At 36.7% G+C, this 22,712-nt stretch overlaps 1 protein-coding gene across 1 annotated transcript in view; it reads left to right on the top strand.

The window, feature by feature from the left end:
* The first annotated feature begins 6,745 nt into the window (after positions 1–6,745).
* RHCG (Rh family C glycoprotein) overlaps positions 6,746–22,712 on the top strand; it is a 28,519-nt gene continuing 12,552 nt past the window's right edge. Inside the window, exons 1-2 of the mRNA XM_003755550.2 lie at positions 6,746–7,029; positions 21,463–21,649. Of these exons, the coding sequence (XP_003755598.1) occupies positions 6,843–7,029; positions 21,463–21,649 (374 nt within the window). The 5' untranslated portion in view covers positions 6,746–6,842. The remainder of the gene's footprint in view (positions 7,030–21,462; positions 21,650–22,712) is intronic.

Here is a 22,712-nt window from a genome sequence, read left to right as displayed (position 1 = left end):
ACAAATGGTGTGCTGGTTGTGTGTTTCCAAAGCATTGATTCAAGAACTCATAAATCAAGGTGGGGAAAAGCTTTAAAACAAGGTTAGGAGGAAGAAAAGTAGGTAGAACTTAAATTTCTTTGTTATCAAAGATCTCAAGGGACTTAAAAAAAAAAGGAAATAGCAATGCTGGTGAATTCTTTTGGGATTTCTTGACAGTAGTTATGATCTTTCCTATTCATAGACTGGAAAAATGATTGATTTGCTAGGAGTCCCACAATGGCTGGGTAGAACCAAGAATTCACATCTTTTGACTCTTTGTCCTTCTTTTCTTTGGTACAATCAGCAGATAACTTGGTGCTAAAAGGAAGATAGAGTAGAAATGGAGGATGATGAAATCTGATTGTAGAGATGTAGTAGAAAAAACTCTAACTTGGGAGTCATAAGAGTTAAGTGCAGATCCTGGTTCTCTTCCTCCCTTAGTAACTCACTTTTTTCCTCTTGACCTCAGTTTCTGAGAGAGAGAGAGAAAAATAGAGACAGAGACAGAGGCAGAGGCAGAAATACAGAGAGAGACAGAGAGACAGAGAGAATAAGAGAGAGAAGGGGGAGAGACAGAAACAGAGACAAAGACAGAAAGAGAGAGAGAGAGAGAGAGAGAGAGAGAGAGAGAGAGAGAGAGAGAGAGGAATTTATTTTTTTGGCAAATATTGTTTATTTTTTTAATAACTTTTTATTGACAGAAAATATGCCTGGGTAATTTTTTACAGCATTATCTCTTGCACTCACTTCTGTTCCGACTTTTCCCTTACTTCCCTCCACCCCCTCCCCTAGATGGCAGGCAGTCTTATACATGTTAAATATGTTACAGTATATCCTAGATACAATATATGTGTGCAGAACCAAACAGTTCTCTTGTTGCAGAGGGAGAATTGGATTCAGAAGGTAAAAATAACCTGGGAAGAAAAACAAAAATGCAAAGTTTACACTCATTTCCCAGTGTTCTTTCTCTGGGTGTAGCTGCTTCTGTCCATCATAGATTAATTAGAACTGAATTAGATCTTCTCTTTGTTGAAGAAATCCACTTCCGTCAGAATACATCCTCATACAGTATGGTTATTGACGGATATAATGATCTCCTGGTTCTGCTCATTTCATTTAGCATCAGTGAGTGCTGAGTAAGCACTCATGTAAGTGAGAGAGGATTTCTAAGATCCTTTCTAATGCTAAATCCTCTGCTTTTATGTATATTTTAATGATCATGCATATTTTGCTTCCTCACTTGTCAATCTAATTCAAAATTTATTATATAGCACCATCTTGCCAAACATATTGTATTATTGCCTACAGTATCTATGTGTTAGATAGGAGTCAGCATATCTCTAGCCTCTGTCCCAAGTCATTATTGGAAAACTCCAACTTAGAACACCCCAAAGTCCACTTTGGGGAGAAGGAGCTGTAGGATTATTCTAGTCCTATTCCTTTGTCTCTATTATGTCCTTTATGAGTCCCCAGCAGTCTGAAGCAAAGCTGGGTGCTAAACTCTACAGTACTAGAAAGATCAGCTGTGGGGAGAAGAGGAAGGTAAACACTAGAATTATGGGAAATACACCAAGGTATCTAGACGGTTTTCAGGCACTCTAGTCAGTCAGTAAGCATTTATTAAGCACCTGATATGTGCAAAACATTGTGCTAAATGATAGTGATATAAGGAAAACCAAAAGACAGTCCTTGTTCTCTAGGAACTTACAGTCTAATGGGAAAGACAACATGCAAACAATTAGATATAAACCAGATATATACAGGTTAAATTGGAGATGATGTCAGAGAGAAGATAGTAGTATTAAGAGGAATCAGAAAAGCCTTGTAGAAGGTAGGACTTCAGCTGGAACTTGAGGGAAGCCAGGAGGTAAAAGTGATGAAGGAGAATTCCTGACATGGTAGACCTCCAGAGGAAATACACTGACTAGGGGAGATGGAGTGTATAGTTTGAAGAATGGAAAGGTGCCATTGGATCCCACATTGGGGAATGAATGAGGTATATAAAGACTGGAAAGAAAGGAGGAGGCTAGATTATAAAGGATTACAAGTAGAATCATTAAGATTTGGCAACAGATTGAATATGGGGAGTGAAAGTGAAGAGGCAAGAATACAACTAGATTATAAACCTGGGTGACTGGAAGGATGATGGTAGCCTTAAAAGCAATAGAAAATTAGGAGGATGGGAGAATTTGGAGAAAAGAAAATGAGTTCAGTTTCAGATATTTTGAGTTTAAGATGTCTATGAAACATCCAGTTGGAGATAGGAGTCTGAAAATTAGCAAAGAGGTCAGGGTTGAATAGATCTGATAATCATCAGAATAGTGATGCTAATTGAATCCACAGAAAGTGATGAAATTACTTACTAAGGGATTGGTTGTTGTCCTTCATTCTTGAAGAAGACCAAAATGGCACCACTATATAGTTCCAGTGCATCCAACTGTGGCTGATCAGACCAATACATGCTTGGAATACTCTGCCACAAGTCAGACACAAATAGTTCCTATGAACATTTGGGATGGCTTCTCTAACTTTTCACATATTGAATTTCTTCTGAGCTAATTCAATTTGCTTTGCTCATAGAGCACCTTCTCTGACGAGGGCAGATCATGCTGGGAGTGCCAGTGTCTCCCATGTCATACGATCAGTTCTAAAGTTCTTAAGGACTTGGGAGTGTCCTTCTATTGATTTTAATGACCACCTTGTGAGTGCTTGCCATGTGTGAGTTCTCCATAAAATAATCTTTTTTGAAAAGTGTATATTTGGCATTTGAAAACAATGTGGCCAGCCCAATGGAGTTGTGTTCTCTGCAGTAGAATGGTAATGCTGGGAAGTTTAATTCAAAAAAGGACCTCAATGTCTGGTATCTTATTCTGCCAGGTGATCTATCTATATAGGGAGAAGAAAAAGTCTCCCAGAATGAAATCTTGATTCCATAATTATGATGTCTATAGTTACCAGATTTAAAATGCTAAAGGACATCCTTTTGTAGAACTTCATTAAATGCACACTCTTTTCTTGAAATTTTGATTGTCCTAGAAAAGGTGAAATATCTGATTGGTATCCCCATATATACTTACATTTAAACTGATGGAATTAAAAAAAAAATGGAGCCAAAATAGACACTGAGGACCCTAATAACTTGGAACCTAGACCAAAGGTACTAGGGATCCTTTGTCAAGTGACATTTCTCTTTACCACACTATACTAGCTCTGACTATATATGGGTCACATGAAGTAGACAAGGAGTCTAAAATGAAATTAGTGATTGTCTCAGGATAAATAGTGCAAGGATTGCTGATTTGAGGAGAAGCCCAGTCTTACGGCTGCTGTGCTGGTAGGGAAGGTAAACAATTCCTGTTTTGATTTAACTGTGGATCAGTTTTCCTCCCCAGTCACATTCCCGGTTAAGCTTGTGCCAAATCATAAGCCCTGCCCTGTTTCTCTTCTTGCTGTGAATAGTCATCCGGTCCAATTATTCAGCAAGCCATAGTGTTAACACATAGACTTCAGGCAAATGAGCAGGAAGTGCAAGCCACAGACTTTTCCAGCAAATCTTTAATTAACTAAACAAATCAGCAGCAGTTTGCTAAAGAACCAGCATCTTCTGCAGTCTTGTGCAAGCACTTAAAGACTTTAGAAGACACTTAACATGTAATTGTCTGGAGAGACTCAGGGCAGAAAGGTCAATGTGGAGGCTCTTATAATAGTCCAGGTGACAGATGATAAGGATTTGAAACAAGACAGTGGTCTCTAATAGAATATAAATCCTTTTCACAGTAGGGACCGTGTCTTATACTCCTTTATATTTCCCACAGGTCCTAGAATAGTGGTAGACACTTAGTAGATTCTTAATAAATTATCTAGTTGATTGCTTCTTAGGGGAAAGGATAACTAAGAGCTTAGTTTAAATAATTGGTGTTGAAGGTCTAGGTTACCAAGAGTCACAAAAATGTAATCGGGAATCTGGAATGGAAAAGTTTTAAAAGCAAAAGGAAAATTTAAACATTATGTGGCTTGAAAGACCTAGGAGAGTGTTTATGGAATGAAAGCCCTCTAGGAAATACATATTATTTTTCATAGGCTAAGGGCCAGAATCCTATAAATGGCATTCTATGCTGAGAACCAACATCCTACCAAATAATTACTTCTTTCATCTGATCCTCAGGATTGGATGAATGTGTTCAGATAAGATGATGACTCCCAGAGAACCTAATTCCTAATAAGAAATTCTTGCCCCTGTCTTTCTGTAAATTTCCCACATTATGTGGTGGACTTTCCCCACATAACTGAGGCCTTTCTCTAGTTGTTTTACTGTTTTGAGGGTATGAATGTTATATTGAGGGTGTCTGCTGCCTCTGTATATAACCAGATCTTTCTTTTTCCAGTTTTCCTGTCCCCACCATGATGCCTTTGACTGTCCCATTTGTATCCACTAGGCTCATTCCATTGCATGTTGCTTTATCTGCAATCATGCTTCTCCTAATATCATGGGGTTCCATGACTTACAACTATATAGCATCACTAGGAGAAGGATATCAAATGAAATGATGCATATAAAGCACTCTTATAGGATCATTGCGCATGGAGATCTGGTTTCAGAATCTGGAAGACCTGGGTTTGAAACCTATTCAAATTCACACTGTAACTCTGGGCAAATCACTGAACTTTCAGTATCCCTAGCCAACTCTCCAAGCTCATAGTTTGAGGAGCAGCTGCCTCTGCATTGGGTAGGGAGATTTTTTATCAGGAGTTTCCTGTGTCAATGAAATCACTGATTGTCTGAAAATGAAACAAAAACTATAATGGATGATACAAATGTCAGCCATGTTTTTCTACTATATTGTAAGCTTCATAAGATGAAGATTTTATCTTGGCTAAATTTTTCACTTTCTTCCAGGGTTTCATACAGACCTCTCCCCACATTAGGTACTTCATAAATATTATCTAAACTTATTTCAGGTTAGTTTAAGAACAATCTAAGTCCTGGGAGAGGGAAGATTAGAGGCACTGTGGAAGTGATCTGAATTGAAGTGAAACTCTAGTAGGGGTCCTCAACTACTGCCCGTGGGCCAGATGTAGCACCTGAGGACATTTATCCCCCTCACCCAGGGCTATGAAGTTTCTTTATTTAAAGGCCCACAAAACAAAGTTTTTGTTTTTACTATAGTCCAGCCCTCCAACAGTCTGAGGGACAGTGAACTGGCCCCTCATTTAAAAAGTTTAAGGACCCCTGCAAAGGGTAAAGATGAGGAAGGTATTCAGAGATCAGATTCCCTGGAGTCTTGGGATAGTTAGGGACTTTAGAGATCATTCAGTCCTACTTTGACATTTTACAGAGAAGGAAGCTGAGACCCAGAGGTTTGTCCAGGATCACAAGACTAGTTGATACAGAGATTCTAGCTTAGAATCTTTTGAATTTGAAAGGAAGTAAACATCTTCTGTGTCTTTAATGCCATGAGGTTCAATGGGTAGAAATTATAGGAGGTGGATTTGAACTCATTATTAGGAAGAAGTTGTTGATTGGTGCTGTTCAGTAATGAAAATGAATAAGATTATTTCTATTAGTTTAAGATGGTTGGTTCCTAGTAATAAAAGAGGCAGCAGCAGTCAGCTATTTTTGGTTGGGTAACTCCTCAGGTTAAGTTTTGGGATTGGGGATTGTTTATTAATTATCTGAATTTGATGAGTGGGTAGGTCCTCCTAAAGTTATATTTCCCTCCTTGTGAGGCTGTGCCCTTCTAAGGGCTACTTCCCCAACCCCTCCCAAATCAAAACCTTGGCAGGAATAGCTGGGACAAAAGCCTGACAGGCAACCTGTGGTGATTGTGGAGAAGTAGAAAAGGCTGGGTAGGAGGGAGTCAGACAAATCTAGCATAAACAAGGAGAGGAATAGAAGCTAATGACTGTAAGAAAGCACGAAACAATAAAACAAAACCAAAAGCATAAATGAGGAGAAAAGAGTCATGGGCTGGCTCAAATTTTTCCTCAAATGGCCCATTATCCTTGTATTACCCACTTTGTCCTGAAGCAGGAACTCATGAAGCACTTCAGACAGCATAGATATATGATTGTAGCATTGGATTAGAGAAGTGAATATAGGGTTTTTTGGACCCAAACCCTGATGAATTGCTGAGACTCATAGTTTACCCAAGGCACTGATGCTGGAGAAAAAAAAAGTAGGATTTCCCCTTCTCTCTGTCCTAGTGTTTGGCACATAACACTTTTTACATTTCGACCTGCAAAAGAAGAAAAAAGAAAAGATATGAGATTCAAAGAAACCTTAACATCTGAATTAATCTCAAATCTTCCCCTTACCTGGTTGCCACTGGAAATCTGATGAGTAATAAAGGTGGTAATTTCTCTTGCTCATCTTCCCATTCCCAGTATTAACAATTTTTAAATTGGTACCTTTTAATCTTTTTTCTTCATCTTTACTATCAGCTGGGAAAAGTGACCAAATGTAGATGACTTTTCCCTTCCAAGGACAGATGCAATCTTTGAAACACCTCTATCTTCTGTTTGCACACAAGGTCAGCTCTTCAGGACTGCTACTGTGACCTCAGTCTCCTACTGAGAATAGTGCAAGAACTGGTCCCCAGCAGTTCCATCTTTCTGGGCAGGAGGCAGAACAGGTCGGCTCATAACCTTGCTGAGTTGCTCTGCAATGTGATCCCTGCCCTCCTTGACCACACCTCCTGGCCCTGAATTATAAGATCTCCTTTTCCCTCAAAGCCACCATAGAGCACCAAGACTTCTCAGCTCCTCATCCTCCTCTGAGGGCCGGTGGCTGGGCTGCCAGGAAAGCTAAGGAAGTCTTCCAAATGGCTTGGAACACTAACCTCAGGTGGCGACTGCCACTCACCTGCTTCATCTTACAGGTGGTCATGATAATCCTTTTTGGGGTGTTTGTGCGTTATAATCCCGAGGCTGATGCACACTGGATTGAAGAGAAGAGACTCCGCAATATTTCCAGTGATGTAGAGAATGATTTCTACTACCGGTACCCAAGTAAGTAAAAATACAGGATTTGCCTTCAAGGTAACTGGCAAACACCCTTCTCTGGCATCCTATTGAAATCTCTGACTGTACTTGGCAAAACTCCCTTCCTGATTTTGGACAACCCCTCCACCTCCACATTTGATCCAGGTAACACCCTTTTGCTTTCAGCACAATATTTTCAGCAAATATCCTGGACTCAGAAGGAGATTCATAAAGTTCAAGATGCCCAACTCTGGCCCACTCATTCCCATAATCCACATTATATACACTTTTGAGGTTTAAATTGGGTGGGATTTCATTGGGATCTTAGTTCCAGAGTCTGGCATCATTGTGAAGGAATGATAGTAGAAATTGGTTGGCTAAATAAGAGCAGAGGCAGAAGGGATATGTGTGTGTGTAAGTCTACATGGGACTTTTTTCTTCAAAGGAAAAAGGTTTAAGGAGAAAACAGTGTTGAGCTAATTTCTAATTTCTTACTGCCCCTTAAGAATATTCTTTTCACAACTGTACATGTGTAACCTATAGCAGTTTGCTTGTTGGGAAGGGGATAGGGGAAGGAGTGAGGAAGAAAAATTTGGAAATCAAAATCATACAAAAATGAATGTTTAAAACTATCTTTACATGTACCTGGAAAAAAATAAAATAATATTAAATGGGGGGAGGGGGGGAAAGAATGTTCTTTCTTTGACAGCAAACCTTGTCTCATGTCTGGTATGATCAAAATACTGACCTACCATACCTGGAAAAATTCCTAAGGAAAGGAAGAATTTGCATAGTCTGAAACTTTAGGATACAACAGTAGTTCAAGTAATGGGGGAAGAGAGAGAGAGAAGGCAGTAAATTTTGGATCCAAAGGATTCCTGGCTCTGCTACTTTGAATCACTCATGCCAAGTTACTTCATATATCTGGGCCAAAATAATTGACTTGGACTAGGTGATCTCTGATTTGACTAAGTCAGGATTAGAGTCCATGGGCAAAGAGTCTGTAGATAGATTTCAGGAGATCCATGAACTTGAAAATAACACCTTTTTACCATAATTAGTTTTGTATGCAATGCTATAGATTTTATTTTATGTATTAACAACATTACTCTGAGAAGGCTTTACCAGACTGCCCCAGGGGTTTATAACATTAACTAGTGGATCTCTTGGTGTTTTCCAACTCAAAATCTATGATCTGATGAGCTAAAAAAGAAAAATAAACAGTTTTTTATTCTGTCCTAGACTGAATATAACAAGGAAAACTTCTTGATTTGATCTCCTCTATGTTTTTCTTTTAACTCCACAAACACAAAAAATGAAAGATAGAAAGCAGCCCAAGGAATAGCCATAGTATTTGACATTAGGGTATCTTAAGGACCCTACCCCATTCTATGATTTTTGGTTTGTACACCTGCAAAGTGTTTATGAGGGTGGTCTTAGCAGGTTGACATTCTGATGCTTGGAAAACACCAGGAGAACACTGGCCAAAAAAAAAAAAAACAAAAAAACAAAGGCTACCAATATCTGATTTGTGAGAATTCCATGGAATGGATCTGAATCATGGCAAGTAGTGGGATCAAGAGGAAGTGGAGACCACATTCTCCCAACCATCTAATGGTAGGAGGACATAAGGACCGAAAAGAAAATTTTTTTTGTCAGATTTTTGACTTAAGTTTGGTGAGTAGGAAAGCTTTCTCTGCTAACTCCAAGAATGAATAAGGAAAAAAAGAGATTAGGTTTTTAAAAAGATACCAGGATGTGAGTGAGGATAGGAAGTAGGGGGGTGGTAAAGTCTATAGAGAAAGAACTGTATATTCATTATTTACTTGGATACAAATAATCCATGGAACATGAAGATACATATATTATATCTACACAGACTTTAGGGAAAATGTAAAATTAAGATTTCTTTTCAATGTTATCTTTCCTCAAATCCTCTCACCCCAATGTGCCCTCACTTTTACTCCAACAGAAGCAGATTAAGTATAAGGTCTTTATATATATATAAAGCTTTTTATTTTCAAAATACATGCATAGATAGTTTTCAACATTCACCCTTGAAAAACTTTGTGTTCCAAATTTTTTTTCTCCCTTCCTCCCTTCCTTCTACCTCCTACCCCAGACACAAGTCATCCAGTATATGTTAAATGTCCAGAGTTGCACAAGAAAAATCAAACCAAAAAGGGAAAAAATGAGGAAGAAAATAAAATGCAAGCAAACAACAACAAAAAAAGTGAAAATACTATTTTGTAATCCACACTCAGTTCCCACACAGTCCTCTCTCTGGGTGCAGATGGCTCTGTTCATCACAAGACCATTTGAACTGGCCTGAATCATCTCATTGTTGAAAAGAGCCACATCCATCAGAATAGATTATCATATAATTTTGCTGTAGCTATGTACAATGTTCTCCTAGTTCTACTCACTTCACTTATCATCAATTCATATAAGTCTCTTCAGGCCTTTCTGAAATTGTCCTGCTGATTGTTTTTTACAGAACAATAATATCCCATAACACTCATATACAATAACTTATTCAGCCATTCTCCAACTGATGAACATCCCCTCAATTTCCAGTTTCTTGCTGCTACAAAAAAAAAAAAAAGACTGCTACAAACATTTTTGCACATATGAGTCTTTTCCCTCCTTTAAGATTTCTTTGGGATATAGACTCAGTAGAGATACTGCTGGATCAAAGGGTATGCACAGTTTGATTGCTCTTTGAGAATAGTTTCAGATTGTTCTCCAGAATGGTTGGATAGTTCACAATTCCACCAACAAAGCATTAGTGTTCTAGTTTTCCCCTCCAACATTCATCATTATCTTTTTCTGTCATCTTAGCCAATCTGAGAGATATGTACTGGTATCTAAGAGTTGTCTTAATTTTCATTTCTCTGATTAATAGTCATTTAGAGTATTTTTTCATATGACTAGAAATGGTTTTAGTTTCATCTGAAAATTGTTTGTTTATATCCTTGGACTATTTATCATTTGGAGAATGATTTGTATTCTTATAAATCTGAGTCAATTCTCTATGTATTTTAGAAAGTAGGCTTTTATCAGAAACACTGGATGTAAAATTTTTTTTTCCAGTTTACTTCTTCCCTTCTAATCTTGGCTGCATTGGTTTTGTTTGTACAAAACCTTTTTAACTTAACATAATTAAAATAATAAAATTAAAATAATTAAAATAAAATAAAATAAAATAATTTTCATTCCATTATGTACTCTAGTTCTTTTTTGGCCACAAATTCCTTCCTTCTCCACAGATATGAGAGGTAGACCATCTTTTGTTCTTCTAATTTGCTTATAGTATCTAAAGTGTAAGATCTTAATTCCACCAGTGGATATTTGCATTTTAATGAAGGATCCTTGAAGAAAAAATGCCAAAGGAATGAATCTCTAATTATGGAATTTCAGATATTTTCAACATAGGGACCAAAACCCCTCTCCCCCTTCTAATACTAATTCTGCCAAATCTAAGAGTTAATGTATGATTGGGCATCTCTTATCTTAAATGCTTGAATCAGCGGAACCAAACAGTGCTGGAGGTTCAGGAAGGCTGTGGAAATGAAAGAAGGAATGCATTGATCTTTTCTACCAATCTTTTTTTTTTTTTTTTTTTTTTTTTAAATTTCAGCTTTCTACTCCTTTTAGTGAGGGAGGGGGAATATAACCATTTTAATAAGTTGGGTGAGGCAAAGATTTTTTTTGTTTTTGTTTTGTTTTAAACATTCTCAGTTCTTGGCAAGAGATTTCTAACACCTGTGCAGGAGTTTCATCTTCATTCAGTTCCCCATTAGTGCCCACCCCCAATCCCCATTAGTGGGGCCAGTTTTTCTCATTTATTTTCCCTGGAGAGATCAGTTTAAGCAGGATCAGGTCATATAAAGAAGGGGTGGTGAAAAGGTAGGCTTACCTATGGTATACTAGTAGTCAGAGCAGCCAGCTAGGGAATACCTCTTGAGAATTTAACCTTAATCCCCATAGCTAATTTGAGGGGATTTGCTTCAAAGCTCTTATAATCAATGATCTCTAGTGAAGTCTGGGTCAGCTGAGGGCAGTAATCCAATAAGAACTGAATTTGATAACAAAGTAGTTTGTAGTAGAGGTTGAGAACCAGGATAGTTTAAGGATATAAAGACATTAAAAGAAGAGTTAAAAGAATCAGATCCTAGAATAAAAGCAAAGCAATCTAGAAAAGAAAAGACTTGGTGGAAAGGGAAAGGGATGGTGTGTATGGTTTTGCTGTTGAGTAATTTCAGATTCTGTGATACCATTTATGGTTTTCCTAAATAGCTTTTTATTTTTCCAAATACATGCAGAAGATAATTTTCACCACTCACTTTTGCAAAATCTTGTGTTTCAAATTTTTCTTCCCCCCCTTCCTTTCACCTCCTCCCAGCAAGCAATCCAATATGGATTAAATATGTGCAATTCTTCTAAACATTTCTGTATTGTCATGCTGTGCAAGATGAAAAGAAGAAAGAAAAAAACAAGGAAAAAATACCAAGTAAACAACAACAAAAAATGATGAAAATGATGTGGGTGAACGCTGTAAAAACTGTGTAAGATAATCACTGAAACCATGTGCCCTTTGATCTGCAAAAGAAGAGAGATCAGGGTTTCCCAGGCTCCAGAGTCTAGAAAGATATCTTCCCAGGGTGAGATAAGCAGCATTATCCAAGGGCAAATCAACTCCCATTGATCTTTTGGGGAGTCACATCTTCATTCAGGAAATTCTAAAACCTCCAAGGTAATTTTTATTCAATTGAGAAATCCTAGTTGGATTGTCAATCCAAACTGCCCCCAAATTTGCTCATAAAATAGGTCTTTGCCAATCATTCTTTGCAAATTTTCTTCATTAAAAAATATGCCCACTAAGGGAAAGCCTCTTAGTGAAAAATAAAACCTTTTTTTTTGCCACAGACTTTGGGGTTAGTGAATTCTGAACCTGGGTCTCTCAGTAGAAGGGATCTCATTTATTCACTCACCATCAAAAACACCATGCTTTTTGCTATTTCACAGTCAGTCTCCACAATTCTGTGGCATAATTCCAAATTGTACTTTCCATCACGAGTTTATTGGAATTGTCTTGAATCACCTCATTGTTGAAAAAAAAAAAGTTGATCATTATATAATCTTATATATATATATATATAAAATTACAATTATATATAAAATATATATTATAGTGATAATTATAAAATATTATATATAATATATCATTATATAATCTTGCTATAGTTGTATACAATATTCTCCTGGTTCTACTCACTTCACTTAGCATCAGTTAATGTAAATCTTTCCAGGCTTTTCTGAAATCAGTCTATTCATCATTTTTACAGAACAATAATATTCCATTACATTTATAAATCATAACTTATTCAGCCATTCCCCAATTGATGTGAAATTTCCAATTTCTTGCCACATGAAAAGAAGTGCCACAAATATTTTTGTACATGGGTCCTTTTTTCTATTTTATGATTTCTTTGAAATATAGACTCAGTAGAAAGGACATGCACAATTTGATAGCTTTTTGGGCATAGTTCTAAATTGTTCTCCAGAATGGTTGGATCCCTAACTCCTCTGCAGTGTGCTTTCTAGAGCCCCCACACTGGGGTCCCAAAATATAGCATCCAGACTAGCTCTCTGGAGGATCTTGGGACCAGCCAGTCCTTGGTCTTAGTGGAGGAGTGAAGAAGGCAGGAGAGCCACAAGGATGGTCAAAGATGGGATTACTTCACTACAGCACACTGTGCAAGTGTTAACTTGCTATTGACATGTAAGCATCCTGCTATTGATATGTAAATGAATCCTTACTGTAAGTATCCCTCATTTCAAGTAGAACACAGGTGGTCATGCCCTCCTTGAGTTCTCAGGAAGAGTGAGAGCATCAAAGGGAGGTGGGGAGGCAAACCAGACATTGAAAGCAGGTTCCCTCTGGGCTGTTATACCTTACCCAGAGTCCCCCACTATCTGTGGCCTTCTACACTCCATCAACAATGCATTAGGTTCCAGTTTTCTCCCATACACTCCAACAATTATTATCTTTTCTTGTCCTTTTAGCCAGTCTGAGAGGTGTGAAATGGTACCTCAGAGTTATCTTAATTTGTATTTCTCTAATCAATAGTGATTTAGGACATATTTTTGTATGACTAGAAATGGCTTTAATTTCATTGTCTGAAAATTATCTGTTCACATCCTTTAACCATTTATCACTTGGGGAATGGCTTGTATTCTTATAAATTTGAGTCAATTCTCTGTGTATTTTAGAAACTAGGCCTTTATCGGAAACACTGGATATAAAATTTCTCCCTCTCCCCAGCTTTCTGCCCCCCTTTTAATCTTGGTTTTATTTGTACAAAACTTTTTTTATTTAACCATTTTGCATTTCATAATGCTCTCTAGTTTTTCTTTGGCCATAAATTCCTCCCTTCTCCACAGATCTAAGCATCAGACTATCCCTTGTTTTTCTAATTTACTTATAGGATCATCCTTTATGTCTAAATCATGAACCCATTATGACCTTATCTTGGTATAGAGTATTAGATTTTGGTCAATGCCTAGTTTCTGCCATACTATTTTCCAATTTTTTCAGCAATCTTTGTCAGAAAATGAGTTCTTATCCCAGAAGTTGGAGTTTTTGGGTTTATCAAACACTAGATTACTATAATTATTGACTTGTGTTCTGATGATTGACACTTTATAATATAGTTTTAGGTCTGGTACAGCTAAATCACCTTCCTTTACATTTTTTTCCCATTAATTCCCTTGAAAATATTGACCTTTTATATGAATATTATGGAATATTATTGTTCTGTAAGAAATGACCAGCAGGATGATCGCAGAAAGGCCTGGAGAGACTTACATGAACTGATGCTGAGTGAAATGAGCAGGACCAGGAGATCATTATATACTTCAACAACAATACTATATGATGATCAGTTCTGATGGATGTGGCCATCCTCAGCAATGAGATGAACCAAATCAGTTCCAATAGAATTGAACCAGCTACACCCAGCGAAAGAACTCTGGGAGATGACTATGAACAATCACTACACAGAATTCCCAATTCCTATATTTTTGTCCACCTGCATTTTTGATTTCCTTCACAGGCTAATTGTACACTAAGTCCGACTCTTTTTATACAGCAAAATAGCTGTTTGGACATATATACATATATTGTATTTAATTTATACTTTAACATATTTAACATGTATTGGTCAACCTGCCATCTGGGGGAAGGGGTGGGGGAAAGGAGGGAAAAAGTTGGAACAAAAGGATTTGCAACTGTCAATGCTGAAAAATTGCCTATGCATATATCTTGTAAACAAAAAGCTATTAAAAAATATTGACTTTTTGTTTCTTCAGATGAATTTTAGTTGTTTTTCCCCCCTAGCTTTATAAAGTAATTTCTTGGCAGTTTGATTGATATGGCACTAAGTAGATTACTTTAAGTAGAATTGTCATTTTTATTATATTAACTTGGCCTACCCATGAACACTTGGTATTCTTCCAATTGTTTAGATCTAACTTTATTTGTGTGAAGAGTGTTTTGTGATTGTGTTCCTGGCTTTGTCTTTACAAGTAGACTTCCAAATATTTTATATTAACTACAATTATTTTAAATGGGATTTCTCTTTCTATGTCTTGCTGCTGGACTTTGTTGACAACATATAGAAATGCTGATAATTTGTGTGAATTTAGTTTATATCTAGCAACTTTGCTAAAGTTGTTAATTATTTCTGGTAATTTTTTAGTTGACTTTCTGGGATTCTCTAAGTATACCACCATATCATCTACAAAGAGTGGTCATTTGTGGTTTTCTTGGTAAAGATACTAAAGTAGTTTGACATTTCCTTCTCCAGTTCATTTTACAAATGAGGAAACTGAGGCAAATAGGGTTAAGTGATCTACACAAGGCCAAACAGCTGATATTTGAGGCTGAATTTGAACTCGGGAAGATAAGTGGGCCTGATTCCCAGTCCAGTGCTCTAGGAATTGTGCTATCCAGCTGCCTCAAAGACATGGTAATTGTTTTTAAATATTTATAGACATATTGAGAGGCAAAATGGCACAGGAGAATAAGCCCTGGAGTTAGTCATAGGACTCTGAGCTTGCTATTAAATCAATAGTTGCATTACTTTGGCCAAATCATTTCTGCTCTTTGGGGCTCAATTTTCTCATGTGTAAAATGATGGGGTTAGACTAGAGCAAAGCTTCTTAAACCTTTTCCACTTGTGAACTCTTTTCACCTGAGAAATTTTTGCATGACCCAAGTATATAGTGATATAAAATTAAATTTACTGATACTAAATCATAATTTCTCAACCCTGCAACATTCACTTACAAGACCCAGCTTCAGAACCCGGGGACTAACTAACCTCTGAATATATGATATTGGGGTTATTAAACTTACTCTGTGTTTCCCTAGAAGCCAGATCTGGTGCCAACAAGTAAAAGTTATAGGGAGATGAATTCTGGCTTAACTGAGCAATTCTAACAGAGCTAACCATCAATGGAAAGGGCTGTGAGAGTCTCCTTGTCACAAAAAGCATATAAGTAGAAGTGGGATGTCACTTTAACAAGAATATTAGAGTGTCTTTCTGAACTAGACATGAAAAGATGTCCTCTAGAAAGGGCCTTCCAAATCTGCAATTCTGAGCCCATGAGGGGCTCTGAACCTGAACCATAACCCAGAACTGTAATTAAACTGGGTTGTGCTCAAATGCCAGATTTGGAGGGTGTCCATTATACTTGGTGTTTTAGCAAAATCAAAACAATACATCTTTGGGAAAGCCAGAATGGCCAGAATGATGATCTAAAATGGCAGACCAGGCTGTATGTCCCTGAGCAGTCCTGTGTTTCACTCCCCTGCTTTAGATTCCTTTCTTCCCCTCTTCCCTGATGCAGTCTCATAGCAGGGGCCCTGGTCCCTGGGCTTATTATCTCAATTCTTGATGATTGATACAGTTAGGTAGGCTGCTTGCCTGAAGCTCTTTCTTACACCTCAGTTTTGAAGTAGGGGACACATACACTAAGAAGGGAATAGGGACGAGATGAGATTCTATTATTTGAATCAGAATACTGACATATTGGCTGTCCTTAATATTGACTTGGGGAAGTTAGGGAAAGTTCTGATTACCTCCTGAGGTATTATTAGGGGCAAAAATCAGTAACATGTAGAATAGGTGCCTTTAAGATTCAGAAAAAGTAGATGTACTATTTGCCTGGTGCCTTCCAGTTCTGTTGCTTTTAATTTTTATTTTATTTCATTTTTTAGTAGCTTCTTTTTTTTTTAATTATAACTTTTTATTGACAGTACATATGCCTGGGTAATTTTTATAACATTGTCCCTTGCACTCACTTCTGTTCAACTTTTCCCTTCCCTCCCTCCACCCCCTCCCCCAGATGGCAAGCAGTCTTATACATGTTAAATATGTCACAGTATATCCTAGATACAATATATGTGTACAGAACCGAACAGTTCTCTTGTTGCACAGGAAGAATTGGATTCAGATGGTAAAAATAGCCTTGGAAGAAAAACAAAAATGCAAACAGTTTACACTCATTTCCCAGTGTTCCTTCTCTGGGTGTAGCTGCTTCTGTCCATCATTGATCAATTGAAACTGAGTTAGGTCTCTTTGTCAAAGAAATCCACTTCCATTAGAATACATCCTCATACAGTATTGTTGATCTCCTGGTTCTGCTCATTTCACTCAGCATTAGTTCATATAAGTCTCTCCAGGCCTCTCGGTATTCATCCTGCTGGTCATTTCTTATAGAACAATAATATTCCATATCATTCATATACCACAATTTACCCAACCATTCTCCAATTGATGGACATCCATTCAATTTCCAGTTTCTAGCCACTACAAACAGGGCTGCCACAAACATTTTGGCACATACAGGTCCCCTTTCCCTTCTTTAGTATTTATAGATATAATCTGCTACTTTTTAAATAAGTGATTTTGAGCAAATCATTTTCCACCTCTGAGCATCCATTTCCTCATTTGTAGGTGGCTAGAAAGTTGGACTTGTAATTAGGAAAATCCAAGTTCAAATCCTGCCTCAATTCTAGCTGTCAATTACTCCAGCAAATCTCAGTTTCTTCATTTGTAAAATGAGGACCAATAATCTCCCTGAGTAACCTTAATGTTTGCCGTCTAGGAACAAGCAGAGGTAGCCTGTTAGCATTATGAACTGCCTCAGGACTAGGGACTAAGGACTAGGGAGTCTTCTTTGTCTTGTGTGGGCCACCCCTCCCATATTGCCTTACCCACTTTTACTCATTGTTTCTCCCTTTCCCAAAATATCATCCCACTTTTCCCCACCTATTTGAATCCTACCCATCCTTTAAGACTTATCTCAAAGTTTTCTTTATTGAAGTCTTCTCTAGACCACATCCACTTCTTTCTCTGAATCTTTGAGGCACCTCCTGTACAAGCCACTGATTTTTGTACCTAATAATATATAACTTCATATTATTTTTCAGTTGTTAACTATGCATCTTTTGCATTTCTTTAGTCAGAGATCCCATCCCTAACCAGGTCTGTGCCTACTGAAATGCTGAGTGATGATCAGCATCATTATAATAACTTTTATATAATGCGTAATAATAACTGATCATCATAATAATGGATAATAATATGTCTCAAAAATCTTAGTGGAGTTTAAAACTATTTTAATAACTAATCATAAGCTTTTTATTAAATGTATTAAATAAATTTTTTATATTTATATTATATAAAAGTGAAAATAATTGTTGATAATAAAAATAAGCTTTAATTGCTCAAGCTATTTTTTTTTATTATAGCTTTTTATTTACAAGTTATATGCATGGATAATTTTTCAGCATTGACAATTGCCAAACCTTTTGTTTCAATTTTTCCCCTCCTTCTCCCCATCCTCTCCTCCAGATGGCAGGTTGACCAATACATGCTCAGTATGTTAAATTATAAATTAAATACAATATTAGTATACCTGTCCAAACAGTTATTTTGCTGTACAAAAAGAATCGGACTTTGAAATAGTGTACAATTAGCCTGTGAAGGAAATCAAAAATGTAGGCGGACAAAAATAGAGGGATTGGGAATTCTATGTAGTGGTTCATAGTCATCTCCCAGAGTTCTTTCCCTGGGTGTAGCTGGTTCAATTCATTACTGTCAAGCTATTTTTTTAAAAGCTTAAAATGGAACTAAGACATTTAGGACAACTTGTATAATATTCTAAAACTTAAAAGGTAATAACTTAGACTAATTTGATCCTAATAAAAACTCTGTGAGGTAGGTACTGCAACTGCTATTAGTCTCCTTTACCCCTCCTTTCTTTTTTTTTTTTTTTTTAATAAATCAGGAATTTGAAGCTCAGAAAAGTTATGACTTTACTTTGGTGACAAAGATAAAAAATGTCAGAGATGAGATTTGAATTTAGGTCTTGGCTGGCTCCCAGTGCAGAGCTTTTTCCTGTCTATCACACTGCCTCAAAATTCCAGTGTGCAAATATTTTAACTAAGAGGTACTATAAAGGACATATGAAGAAAGAAGCTATCTGCATCCAGAAAAAAAGATAAGTAGATGGATAGAATAACTCCTTCCGTATATATATATATATAGACACACACACAATACATACCTATTTGTGTCTAATGTTAGATATCTCTAGGATGGACTTGGGGGAGGAAAGTTTAAAAAATTATGTAATGATTTTGTTATATATTTAAAAGGAATAGCAATTTGTACATAAGAGATTTGTAGTTTCATGTGCAATCAGCTGTTTATTATATTGTGTATGCTATGGAAATGCTTGTTTTATTCCATAAATTTAAAAATCAATAAGAGATATTATAGAATGAAGTTTTAAAATTTTCTACAAATTACAGTTACTCTTACATCTTGGGTCTATATCTACATAGCAAGTTGGTTATACCATCCACACTGCATTGGATAATAGAATTTAGAGGTAGTCCAACATCTTCATTTCATTGTTAAAGAAACTGTTGTTAAGAGCTCAGTAGCTTGCCTGAAGTCAGACTAGATAAAAAATCCATGTTTGAGCCCAGCTCCTCGGACTCAAATCCAGTGTTTTCCCTTAACCCATGCTGCCTCTCAGTAAATAACAGGTATTAAATGAAAGCTTTTGAAATTAAGTTGAGAAGAGAGAGCCAGGAGGAGAGAAGCCAAAACTACCATTGGAAACTTGGCTGTGCCACACTGTCTAGTATCTACTCCTGTTTCTGAGAGTGTCAGCTCAGAATGATTCACACAGGTAAAGATGGAAGGATAGACTTAACCTGGAAGGATCAGGTTTTTACAAATTTTATTTGTCAATTTAATAGCAAAACTATAGAAGCATGTAGTAGTTTTTTGTTTGTTTGTTTTAGAAAACTGGTATTTAGCCAAAACCAGAGGCTTTCCCATTCCTAAGTAGTATAAAAGCAATTATAATCTTCATCAATATGAATAAATATTTAATTACTGTCTATTCTGTTCTGAAAGTGTTCTAAAAAAAAGTGCTACAAAGATGTCTAATACACATTCCATGCCCTCAGGAAACTTAGGGCATGGAGAGTTGGTGAGACAAGGGACATATAAAAATATAATTAACAAGAACCCAGGTCTATCTTCCTTCTCCAATCCAGGTTAATATCACAATGTTCAGATAATAGTTAAATAGTTGGTTTGGGGGGAAAGATCATTTAGTACCAGATCATTGATCCTTTTTTTTCATACTAAACATTATTGGAGCATGAGAAAGCAAGAGGACTTAACCTTGAGTAATCTAGTTATAGCCTTCTCAGTACCCCTAAAGCATGAATATGGGAATTTTTACAGATTATAGCTAATGGAGATATTTAACAGAAGTAGGTGAGATAAAGAAACGTTGGTAAGAATACAAAGAACTATATAAGAAAGATCTTAACATCACTGATAACTACTTCAGTGTGGTTACTGATCTAGAGCTATATATTCTGGAAAATAGAGTCAAGTAGACCTTGAGAAGCATGGCTGACAATAAGGCTAGTGGAAGTAACAAATTTGCAGCTGAGCTATTCAAATCCTAAAAGATGATACTGTTAAACGGTTGTATTCAATATGCCAGCAAATTAGGAAAACTCAGCAGAAAAATACCAGTTTATGTCTCAGTCTTAAAGATGGACAATGCTAAAGAATGCTCAAATTAGCGAACAGTTGTGCTCATTTCACACACTAGCAAGTCTATAAAGATTCTGCAAGCTAAGCTTCAGCAATATGTGAACTGAGAATCTCCAGGAGTGCAGGATGGTTTTCAAAGAGGTAGAGGAACTAGAGACCAAATTGCCAACATTCATTGGATTATGAAGAAAGCAAGGAAGTTTCTGAAAAAACATCTACTCCTCCTTCATTGAGTACACTAAACCTTTGACTGTGGATCATCACAAATTGTGACAAGTCACCAAAGAGAGGGTATATTCAAAGTTATGGATTTTTCCACCAGTAATGTGTAGTTTTCTCTTGAGGAGAAATCAGACATCCAAGACTCCAAGAAATTGAATCCTTTACTCTGAGCTCTCACTCCTTCAACTTGATGTAACCATAGGGTCTCCTCTCATCTTTCTCTAGAACTTGTGCTCCCCTTGTCAGTCCCCCCCCCACACACACTTTCAACCTCCATCTTATAAAGAGATTAAGGCAGGATCCAGGACAGGACTTTTTTTTTTTTTTTTTTTTACTAAAAGACTAATACTTGGTTTTTTTAAAAAAAATTAAAATTTATTTCACTAAATATTTCCCAATTACATGTGATTTTAAAAATATTCATTTTTTAAAATTTTGACTTCTAAATTCTAAAACTCACAAATAATGCAAGAACTCTCTTAGTTAATGAATATACCTTTTTAAGTATTTTCAGATATTTTACTAAAATTGAATAAATTAATAAATAGTGACACAGGAAAAAAAAGTATGCTTCAATCTGCATTCAGAACATCAGTTCTTTCTCTGGAGGTGGATAACAGTTTTCATCATGGGTGCTTTGGAATGATCTTGAGTCATTGTCTTGATCAGAAAAGCATAGTTGATCATCTTTACAGTACTGTTAACTGTGGTCAATGTTCTTCTTGATCTGCTCATTTCACTTTGCATAAATTCATATAACACTTTCTGAGTTTTTCTGAGAGCACACTACTAGTCATTTCTTATAGCACAATTAACTGTTGATTTCTAAACCTGTGATTCCCCCACTTTCAGTTCCAGATTTTGCTTCTTGTGTTTGTCTAAGGATCTGCTTTAGGGAAACATGGTCCTAAGTCTGATTTCCAATGGCCTAAAAGATGATGAACTATGAACATGGAACTCTTGTCAAAGGCAATTCAGAAGAGCCATTCATTTATAATAAAGGGTTGGGGGAGAGACTAAAAACACTAAAAAGCTATGCTGCCTTTATAATAAGGGTTCCTGGCTTTTTCTTCTTCAGGCTTCCAGGACGTCCATGTTATGATCTTTGTGGGTTTTGGCTTCCTCATGACCTTTCTGCAGCGCTATGGTTTTGGTTCTGTTGGTTTCAATTTTCTCCTTGCGGCTTTTGGAATCCAGTGGGCACTGCTGATGCAAGGCTGGTTCCATTCCTTCCATGATGGATACATCTTCATCAGTGTGGAGAAGTAAGAGAGACTGGGTAATTGGGGTGGAAGGCATGGGTTCTGGAAAAGCTTTGGAGGAATGAATGAAAATTTCTGTCACATTTTACAATCACAAAATCTGAAACCAAAGTAAAAGTGTATCATTCCCTTATCTTGCTAATACTATTAATTTATTCATTCTTCAAGTATTTATTAATGATCTAGTATGTGCCAGGCATTGTGTCCTTGAGACTACCCACAAAAAAAGTGAACTGGTATTTGCACTTAAGGAGTTTACATTCTACTAGAAGAAGCAACATGAACCCAAATAAAATCCAAGTAAAATATACTTAAAGTAAACACAATTTAATTCTTTAGGATCAAGGGCACTGACAGCTAGAGGAATCAGGAAAAGCTCTGAGCAAGAATTGAGGAAGGAAGCTTGGCACAGTGCCTGGCACATAGTAGGCATTTAAAAATATTTATTGAATTGAATAAAGAAAAGAAGCAGGAAAAAAAAGAAAGAAAGAAGCATGGAGAGGATGGGCAGTTTGAACAAAGGCACTGGAGGAAGGCAAGAGGAATGAAATATCATACACAAAAAAACAGTAATCAACTGAGGTCCAGACATACATGTAAATGCAAGATAACTTACTCAAAATTATATATTGTGACAATGTCTAGCCCAACTGCCCTATACACATATTTTACACATACTTCTAGTACTCAACAAATGCACATATAATCTTCTTTACATGATCAACTAGTACATTTAATTCTATTCAACTAATATTTATTAAACAAATACTATGTGCAAATGATTGTACTAGGAATTGGGATTTGTTTAGAGGTGGAGAAACATCCGTGAGATCTGGATGCTGCAAGAAGGTCTGGCCCTTCCGTAGAGGAAGTTAGAGGGCTACTTATCCCACATTCTTTCTGTATTTGGGTGCTGGATTCTCTAGCCTTTGTGTAGAATTGACAATTGCTGTAACAACATGAAAAATTAAAACATCCCTCCAGCCCAGTATTTTGTTTTAATAGTTGCACCTTGGATTGTATGGTGCTAAAGCATGGTTGCCTGTGATAACAATCTCAAAATCTA

Source organism: Sarcophilus harrisii, chromosome 2 (assembly GCF_902635505.1).
Source record: "Sarcophilus harrisii chromosome 2, mSarHar1.11, whole genome shotgun sequence".
In the NCBI taxonomy this organism is placed as follows: Eukaryota; Metazoa; Chordata; class Mammalia; order Dasyuromorphia; family Dasyuridae; genus Sarcophilus; species Sarcophilus harrisii.
This window is presented reverse-complemented; position numbering and strand designations above follow the sequence as displayed.